The following is a 9,518-nucleotide window of genomic DNA, read 5'->3' as shown; positions in this document are numbered from 1 at the left end:
TTATACGGGCAGAACATCGAGGGTTGGGGCGAGGGCGGCGGCTTCGGCGCGTGGGCGCCGTCGCGAGGAAGAAGAGGGCGGCGCGGCTAGGGCAAGGTGCGGCTAGGGTTTCCGGTTCCTCTGGAGCCGGGCAATAGGATAGAACTATCTTTATTGCTTAATTCCAAAAGGTATCTTACAATCTAATATTTATAACCTGAAAACGACTAGCCTAAGATAACTTGTGGGCCAAGCCCTTAATCTACTGCCCAGCGGGCCTCCTCCGGTTGTATTGTAAACCGGTCATAACAGTTGGCCAAAAAAATTTCTTGGCTGTATTCCCCACTTGTATTCCACAAGTTGAACGTTTCTTCAGCCAGCCACTTGAATTCAACAAGTTGCAGGACTATCACTTTGAATTCAACAAGTTGCAGCCAGTGCCTCATGTTCCCTCGGACACAGGGCTTCCAACAGTACTTGGTGTCCAGGATTTGTATTAACCCCAAATCCAACGCTGAAACCTCTATTACTAATATAAAGTCGATAGAAATTCAGCATGGATTTTTCCCAAGGATAGTTGCATTGCCGCCCCACCACTTGAGCTAATCTTTTGTTCTGTGTACCATCTGAAAAGCAAGGAGGGAAACATTTAAGAGAATAGCTTAAGACATAATTGAAGCAGTTACAATTTACATCATCAAACAAACAAGAATTACTATCAAACCAATCAGAGGAGCTGCCATCAGATAAAAACTCTGCCGCAATGTTTACTCAAAACTCCATCCAGTGCAAGTTGTAGATGGAGAAGAGTTCGGAAAGATATGAGTAGGCGTAAGCCGTGGGTACCCCTTCTATCCCTGCTTTCATTCCCTTTCAAGGAGTAACTACTATGTCATCTTTCCACAAGCATGAAGAAAGAAAATAGAGTAAGAGATGGTGACTCTGAAAAAGAAAAACAGGCAGTCCAGCAGTAGCTGCCAAAGGAAAAATGGGGCATAGATGGTGACAGATACTGAAGAATATCATCCAGCAGCAGCTTCCACTCAACTGTTGCGTGTTGACTGACTGAGGACCCCGTAACAATTGACGGCACATTCCTTAAATACTCATCAATGATGTCCACGGAATCACATCCTCCAACCAATACACAACATGCCATTTTCCTCAACAACATTGTTGTACCTCTGCCTACTGCTCGTGCCGTGCCTTCTTCTCTTTCAAGAAGCACACGCGGCGCACCATGGAGGGACCTCACTGAGGTCTCAACACAAGGCCCTCCTCCACTGGAAGGCTACACTTGCAAGCCCACCGCTGCAGATGAGCTCTTTACAGGAAAGCACCAGCCCATGCAACTGGACGGGCATCATGTGCACGGCTGTTCGCCATGGCCGCCACATGCCCTGGGTGGTGACCAACGTCTCCCTACCAGATGCTGGCATCCATGGCCAGCTTGGTGAGCTCAACTTCTCGGCTCTTCCATTCCTCACATATATTGACCTTCTTAACAACAGTCTACATGGTACACTACCCGTTAGTATCGGTTCCCTGTCAGCACTTACGATACTTAACCTTACTTACAACCAGCTCACAGGGAAGATTCCTTATGAGATTGGTGGCCTGCAAAGTCTAAGGGTGCTTGAGCTCTCATTTAATAGACTCGCAGGACATATTCCTGCATCTCTGGGCAACCTAACAATGTTAAATATTCTCGCCATTCACCAAACCATGGTATCAGGTCCCATTCCTCAGGAGATTGGAAGACTTGTCAACCTACAAGGTCTGCAGCTAAGCAACAGCAACATAACCGGCATGATACCAAAAACCCTTGGAAATCTAAATCAACTAAATGCTTTGTACCTGTTTGGTAATCAACTTTCAGGGCCTATACCCCAAGAACTAGGCAGGCTAGTCCATTTGCATGGTCTTGCACTTCATTCAAATGATTTGTCAGGTCCAATTCCAATCTCCATAACAAATCTCACTAAGATGAACCAATTTTATCTCCATGAAAATCAAATCACAGGTCCAATACCCCCAGAAATAGGAAATCTTAAGATGCTAGACCTACTTGTTCTCCTCAAAAATCAAATATCAGGTTCAATACCCCCAGAACTAGGCAACCTCACCATGCTCAATGCAATTTTTCTCAGTACAAATAAAATCACAGGCCCAATACCTTCAGAATTGGGCCACTTGCTGAATCTTCAAAATTTAGAGTTGTTCGACAACCAAATATCTGGCCCTATTCCTGGCAGCCTAGGAAATATTACCAAGCTAGTAGCACTATCCCTCTATGGAAATCAGATAACCGGCTTCATCCCTGAAGAAATTGGCAATCTGATGAACCTCGCATATTTATACTTGAATGAGAACCAAATATCAGGATCAATACCTAAAACTTTTGGGAAGTTGCACAACATCCAAGAAATGCGAATCTTCAATAACAATTTATCAGGTGATCTTCCTCAAGAATTTGGATATCTCATAAACATTGTTGTGCTTGAGCTAGCTAACAACTCACTTTCAGGACCTTTACCCGCAAATATATGTTCAGGTGCCGGACTTCAAACTCTCAATGTCGCATATAATATGTTCAATGGCCCCATTTCAAGTTTAGTTGAAATTGACCTTGAGTCAAACCAACTGACAGGAGATATATCTCAGCATTTTGGTGTTTATCCACAACTCACCTTGATGAATTTGTCATCGAATAGACTCTCTGGGCTGATATCTGTTAGAGTTACAATATAAGTCATGTACCCCTTTGTATTTATCCCATTATATAAGGGGTTTCCTGCATATGTTCCACACCTGTACATGTATATATATATCGGCCTATGGCCTCATGGGAATACAAGTTGCTTATTCCTAACAATATCATCCAATCTAGGTGCATCTACTCAATTAGTGGCACTACATCTAGCACAAAATATGATCACGGGTCCCATACCTACAATCCTTTCTAAATTGTCCAACCTAGAAAAACTAAGACTTGACTCTAATCATCTCAGTGGTGAGATTCCACCAGAAATCTGCAGTTTAACTCATCTATATATACTAAACTTATCATTCAACCAATTATCCGGGCCCATACCTACACAGATAGAAAAGCTGAGCAGTCTAGGATACCTTGATATATCTGGGAACATGTTAAGTGGATCAATACCTGAGGAACTAGGGGCCTGCATAAGAATACAGTCCTTGAAGATCAACAACAACAACTTCAATGGGAGTTTGCCCAGTGAGATTGGAAATTTAGCAGGCCTGCAGATCAAGTTAGATGTGAGCAAAAATAACCTCAGTGGTGTGTTACCGCAGCAACTTGGGAAGTTGCTGATGCTACAACTTCTGAATTTATCACATAATCAGTTCAGTGGCAGCATTCCATCCTCCTTTGCAAGCATGGTGAGCCTTTCAATGCTTGATGTGTCCTACAACGACTTGGAAGGACCGGTCCCTTCAGCACGGCTACTCCAAAATGCTTCAGCGAGTTGGTTTCTTCCCAATAAAGGTCTGTGTGGTAACTTCTCTGGTCTGCCACCTTGTTATTCAACCCCAGTAGCTGCTCACAAAAAGGGGAAGATACTTGGTTTGCTTTTGCCAATTGTTCTTGTGATGGGTTTCGTCATTGTTGCTGCAATTGTTGTCATAATAATACTTACTCGTAAGAAGAGAAATCCACAAGAAAGTGTTACCTCTGAAGCAAGGGACCTATTCTCTGTTTGGAATTTTGACGGAAGACTAGTATTTGACGATATTGTAAGGGCAACAGAAGACTTTGATGATAAGTACAACATTGGAACCGGAGGATACGGCAAAGTCTACAAGGCACAACTCCAAGATGGGCAGTTGGTTGCTGTGAAGAAGCTTCATCAGACCGAAGAAGAGTTGGATGATGAAAGAAGATTTCGTAGTGAAATGGAAATCTTAACACAGATCCGACAACGAAGCATTGTCAGAATGTATGGATTCTGCTCCCATCCAGTGTATAAATTTCTCGTCTATGACTACATTCAACACGGAAACCTCCACAGAATATTGGAAAATCAAGAGCTAGCAAAGGAATTAGATTGGAACAAGAGAATTGCTCTTGCAACAGATGTGGCTCAAGCAATATCTTATTTGCACCACGAATGCAGTCCACCTATAATCCATCGAGATATCACAAGCAACAACATTTTACTTGATACATCCTTTAAGGCTTTTGTCTCGGATTTCGGCACGGCAAGGATTCTTAAGCCCGATTCATCAAACTGGAGTGCACTAGCAGGAACGTATGGCTACATCGCTCCTGGTATGTACTAGCATAACCTTCCTTCTCACGTCAGAAGCATTCGTCTCTATCCATTTATTCCTAATTCTAATATTATTGACGCTTCTGTGCAGAACTATCATACACATCTGTTGCGACAGAGAAATGTGATGTTTATAGCTTTGGGGTGGTTGTGTTAGAGCTAGTAATGGACAAGCATCCAAGGGATTTATTAGATGGTAGTCTTTCTAACGGCGAACAGTCAATGATGGTGAAAGATATTCTGGACCAACGGCCAACACCACCAATATCAACTGAAGAGAATAGCTTAGCTCTGGTCATCAAGCTGGCCTTATCAGTGATGGTCATCTTGAGTCTCAGTGCTACACGAAGAAGAAACACCTGCGCAAGGCTCGCTCATCATCTTCAGGGACTTCGTCATCTACCTCGACAGCTTCAGCCATTGCTTTGACTGAGTAGGATATTCTGAGACTTAAGCGTCTGCTTGCGGCTTCAGGTTCTTCCTCGACGGGTACTGTCGGTTCTGTGACTGATGCTTCCCGCACTGAGCAATCACCCTCTACATAGTCAGGTACATCCCCCTGGGTTCTGGATTCTGGAGCTTCCTTTCATATGTCTTAGCCATCTTCTAGTTCAACTACCGTGCCTTTCAGCGCACTTACATTACAGCAAGGGATGCATGTTGACATAAGGTCTGAATCCTAGTGAGAAACCAGAGTCTACCGAAGCAGAGGCCAATTCAGATTTCTAATTTTGTTTACTTATACATCACTCATACACCACCTATATATACCTCTTGCCATATGACTTGCCATGCCACACAGGATGAGTTGAAGACTCATTGTAAGTCTATGTATTTGTAGACTCTCCTGATACAACAAAGATCACCATTGTGTGCCCGTGGTTTTTCCTGCAAGGGTTTCCCACGTAAAAATGTGTGTCTTGTCCTGTGTTCTTGATATTTCTTTTGCTTGCTGATTTTTACAATGCATAAATATAATTTGGTTTGCGGGTTGCTTATATTTGTTAAAGACTGTAGTATCCACATGTGACACTTTCTTTCGGCTGTTGTCTGCAGGGTACTTAAATGTGTCCTAATATTTGTCTCTTTTTATCTACTATTGCTCGCATAACCTAATAAAGATTGAAAAAAATGAAATCCAAAACTGGCACAGTACCATGTTGTCCTGCTTTATTTATTCCATATGGGAATCAAGATCAAATATCTCGGACCACACAGGAACAATCACAATGCATAAACGGAACGAAATGAATGTAAGCACATTGGAGATAGGTGCATAAAAAAAGAGCAAGTACCGCAATATACCAAGTAAAAGCACTTACAGAGGGTTGTAGGGCAGGAGTATGTAGTCCTTTTTCCTTATTATTGCCCCCATGAACCTGAAGGTGAAAAACTGGAATCCAAAACTGACACGTTATCATGTCATCTCGCTTATTGTTGTCTGGGTATCAAAGTAAAATACCTTGGACCAAGCAGGAACGATCACAATGATCAAGCGTTCGAACAGACCAAATGAATGTGAACACACGGATATAGGTGCATAAAACAACAAAAGTACACCAGTACTAAGTAAAAGGGCTTACGGAGGGTTGTAGGGCACGCATACGTAGTCCTTGTCCTCATGATGGAGCATATGTGGTCCTTGTTCTTAGGATGGAGCAATAGATAATTTACTACTACACTTAATTTCAAGCACTGGTAATGAGAATTTCATGGAACAAAGATACGACCTTCTTTCTCTTGATGCCTAATACAAACTTAACAAAGATGAGATGATAGGAAAAGCTGTGACAGACAACACGTGGGCTAGCAATGTCCCATAATTTCATTATCAGAGAATCAGATACCAATTCAACTCAGCAGAGACATACTAACAACAGGATGTACAACCGTATAGAGAACACTCCCTTTATCACACACTATTGTTCCAGCACAAAGGGAACATTCCATCGTTCAACAAATTGCAGTGGTATATGATGCAAGATACAATGAATTTGTCCATGCATAAACAACGTGCCGACCATTTACAACGAGATCAAAATCTACACCATAGCTTTTTTGTTACTTTCATTCAGGTACGAATTGATGCGTGCGGCACGGTAGGCAGTCCCAGTTCATCCTCCTGCCAACAGACAAAAGTAAGCAGAGCAAATTAGTCTACTGGTTGACAAGTGTTCACATTGCAATCAGGGGTAATCAAGCAAATTAAAGTATGTGCCGTCTGAGATGTTCAACGGAGACTTCAAAGTTCATCATGAAATCCATCATATACCACATGTTTGGCATGAAAACAGTTTGCATGTTATCCTTCTGTGTGTTTCTTTTACTATTAAGATCAAGCTATTATGAGCTCAAATTGTTCATACCAACAACATATGCATGCATCATGACATACAAGAGTTATGAGTTCAGCACTACATTCATAATGATCTCAAGCATCTAGCCTGTCAAATTAGATCATGTCACAAGATAAAGGAAACACTGTGGTTACATGGGAAATGACATGAACCATCTATTTCTTCCTAGGGATATCAGCATGAGAATCAATGTGAACAGAAACTGAACTAGTCAGTCTTGCAATTGACATACCTGCTGCCGGTTCGCCGGGACTGCTGCATGACCACTTGGTGCAGCAGGTAGGTTAAGCTCAGAATCAAGATCAGTCTCCTTGTCTGGTTGGAGGTATGATGGGACTGAATTCGACTCAAAGTCCATATCGGCTTCCAAAGCATCAAGCTCTGCATTTTCCAACATACAAAATGAGAAGAGCAAATAGAGAACCGTCTTGCCTGTAAATTAACAAATGCATGACACAAAACCAGTCATGCAAAAAAAGGGCCAAAAAAAGGTTTCAGATGAAACCTAAGACCAATATAAAATGGAGAGTGTACTGAATCAAATTCAACTACAAAACTTTGCACAGAAGAGTGGTTCCCAGCTGGTAACCGCTGTGAGGAAAATTAGTTGACTCAGTAAACATTTGAAATATTCAAGAAGAGCCAACTACATAAGAGCCATACCGCCCATAAGTTCCTCCTCGTCGATGTCATCTGGGACATTGTAGCTTCTACCAAGAGTTTCTTGTATTTCATTGCTCACATCCATAAGATCCATCATCTCGTCTTGCATGCTCTGCGGATTATAACAGCAGGTATGGATTCAGATGTAACTCAAAGAAAATAAGCTAAAGATCTTGAAAATATGAACAGTTATGCTGCATACATCTATATCTTCAATCCTGACAGTCTTCATCATCCCTTTCAGCTCTTTATTGGCAGCTTTCATTGCAGTCATCTGTTAAATGAAAAACAATTCAACATAAGTTTGGGTGCCATAATAAGAATCTATCATGAACTTGACAGGAAATTAAGGCAACATACAGTCTGTTGAGCATCTTTGATTCCCTCTGATGCGAAAGCAACTTGGTCAAGATTATAAGTTTGGTTGTACAGCATGTCACGCTGACCTTCATACCTGTAGGTAAGCATATGGAGTATGAAGATTAGAGCACTAGACTGATATAGGCTCCTGCCGCAAGAAGAATGATTAAATGCTACAGGGTAATCCTGGAGAACCAATAGCATTCCACTTCTATCTTGTCCATGTTAAGAACTTGCTAGCTTTTCGGATCAGCAGTTTCTATAAAGACACAACCTACCTAGGAGGAAATTCTGAAACTGCACAAAGATGATGTGTTGTAATTTGTAAAGAAGGGAAGAAAATCTAAAGGTGTACGGAAGCACGTCAAATAGATTCAGCTATGCCTTCTCAGCTAGCCTTTCAGAAGGTGACTTGTCAACAACATTGGTACTGCCCATGGACGACCACAAGAGAGTAGTAGGTCTGGCTAACCATGTATTTTAGTTGACATTTTAGACAAGCATTTGGTAGTGCAGCCTCATTGTTAATGCAATATTCCTTTTTAGCTGCCCCTGGCCCAGGAGAACAAACATGACAAATGCTGATATCCCCACAACTGCCTGTGCAATTGACATAATAGAGCATCTTGGAGATTCCCTTTAAAATCAGCGTTATTTAGCAGCAGATGATGATTGTTTATGGAGCCCTTGGATGCGGAGCAGAAGAAGCTATGGACTATCAATATAAGAGAATGTGAGACATACTAAATTTGCTTTATACAACTACTAGTCTGGTATGTGTTTTAGGTGTGTCCTGTTAGGTAAGAAAACATCCTGAAATTGTTTTTTTCTCTCAATGCAGCTTGCCATCTCGGGCGTGCCGCGGCCAGAAGGGGGTCGGTCTCTAATGGCCGTCTATCCAGGAAATTGCATGTCCCCATTAGTTCAGTATAGCAGCTAGCATTCACTGTTATCACCTACTGTGGTCGACTAGAAGAAATAACAGATTAATAGTGGGGTTGGGTTGGGGTTTGTACATACATCTTGCGCTGCTTGAGGATCCTCATGGCGCGCGCCTTGACGGCCTCCTGGGCGGGGCCGGGCCTGGTCTTCTTGATCTGGTCCTTGTAGCGCGCCAGCTCCGCGTCCAGCTTCTTGATCTTCTCGTCCCCCGTGTCCCCCCGCTTGTATATCTGCCCGGCCATGGATTCCATGAGAAGGGGGTCGAATCCAACCCTAGCTAGCTAGCTGAAAATCGAGGAATCGAAGAGAAGATGCGCGGGCGGATGCGTACCCGGTCGGTGGCGTCCTGGATGGACGGCGGCGGGTCCTGGCTCTTCTTGGCGCCGAAGATCTTCTTCATCGCTCCTCCGCCTCCTCCGCGCGCGAGACCAGGTAGGATCGAACAACCTCTCTCTCGAGGTTGATGATGGGGATGCTCCGACTGGACTGGATCGCTTGAGAGGGTCGAATTGCCGCCGTCGCGTGCAGGATTGGGGATGAAATCGGGAGGGGAATCGGGAGAGCAGAGGAGGGTTCTGTCTGTGCTTCCTGGAAATCTCCGTGGCGTTTCGGTTAAAGTTCCCTCCCCGGTAGGTCCTACTCCTACTCCACAGGTCCACACGGTTTCCTCTTCCTTCACGTCCAAGGCTTTTGCCACACACACACGCACAACACACACGTTGTAAAGATTTTGTCCAAGAGTTGACCAAGTGTTTGGAAATTTCTCTAGATCCTCAAAGTCTTATTATGTGCAAGCTCCTTTCCACGCTTTCTTTCTTACGTCGCTCGAAAAATAAGGGCAAAAACGATAAATCTGACCTCAAGGCGAAACTAATTCACAAATTGAACTGCTTTTAAAACTATTTCACCTAGCTAACCCTTT

The 9,518-nt window shown here is 43.1% G+C and overlaps 1 protein-coding gene and 1 pseudogene across 1 annotated transcript; one reads left to right on the top strand and one right to left on the bottom strand.

Moving 5' to 3' along the window:
- Nucleotides 1-126: 126 nt before the first annotated feature.
- LOC125531040 lies at nucleotides 127-5,919 on the top strand (annotated as a pseudogene).
- A 143-nt stretch (nucleotides 5,920-6,062) lies between these two features.
- Nucleotides 6,063-9,195, bottom strand: LOC125531039 (vacuolar protein sorting-associated protein 60.1-like). Its single transcript, XM_048695450.1, has 7 exons — nucleotides 8,928-9,195; nucleotides 8,675-8,826; nucleotides 7,655-7,748; nucleotides 7,497-7,568; nucleotides 7,295-7,406; nucleotides 6,864-7,012; nucleotides 6,063-6,396 (listed from the first exon to the last, which is right to left on the bottom strand). Exons 1-7 carry the CDS (start codon nucleotides 8,994-8,996, stop codon nucleotides 6,346-6,348), a joined length of 699 nt encoding a protein of 232 aa, XP_048551407.1. The 5' UTR covers nucleotides 8,997-9,195; the 3' UTR covers nucleotides 6,063-6,345.
- Nucleotides 9,196-9,518: the final 323 nt, after the last annotated feature.

Source organism: Triticum urartu, unplaced genomic scaffold, assembly GCF_003073215.2.
Source record: "Triticum urartu cultivar G1812 unplaced genomic scaffold, Tu2.1 TuUngrouped_contig_6746, whole genome shotgun sequence".
NCBI classification, from domain to species: Eukaryota; Viridiplantae; Streptophyta; class Magnoliopsida; order Poales; family Poaceae; genus Triticum; species Triticum urartu.
Note: the sequence above shows the minus strand (reverse complement) of the source record. Positions and strands in the feature narration are given on the sequence as shown.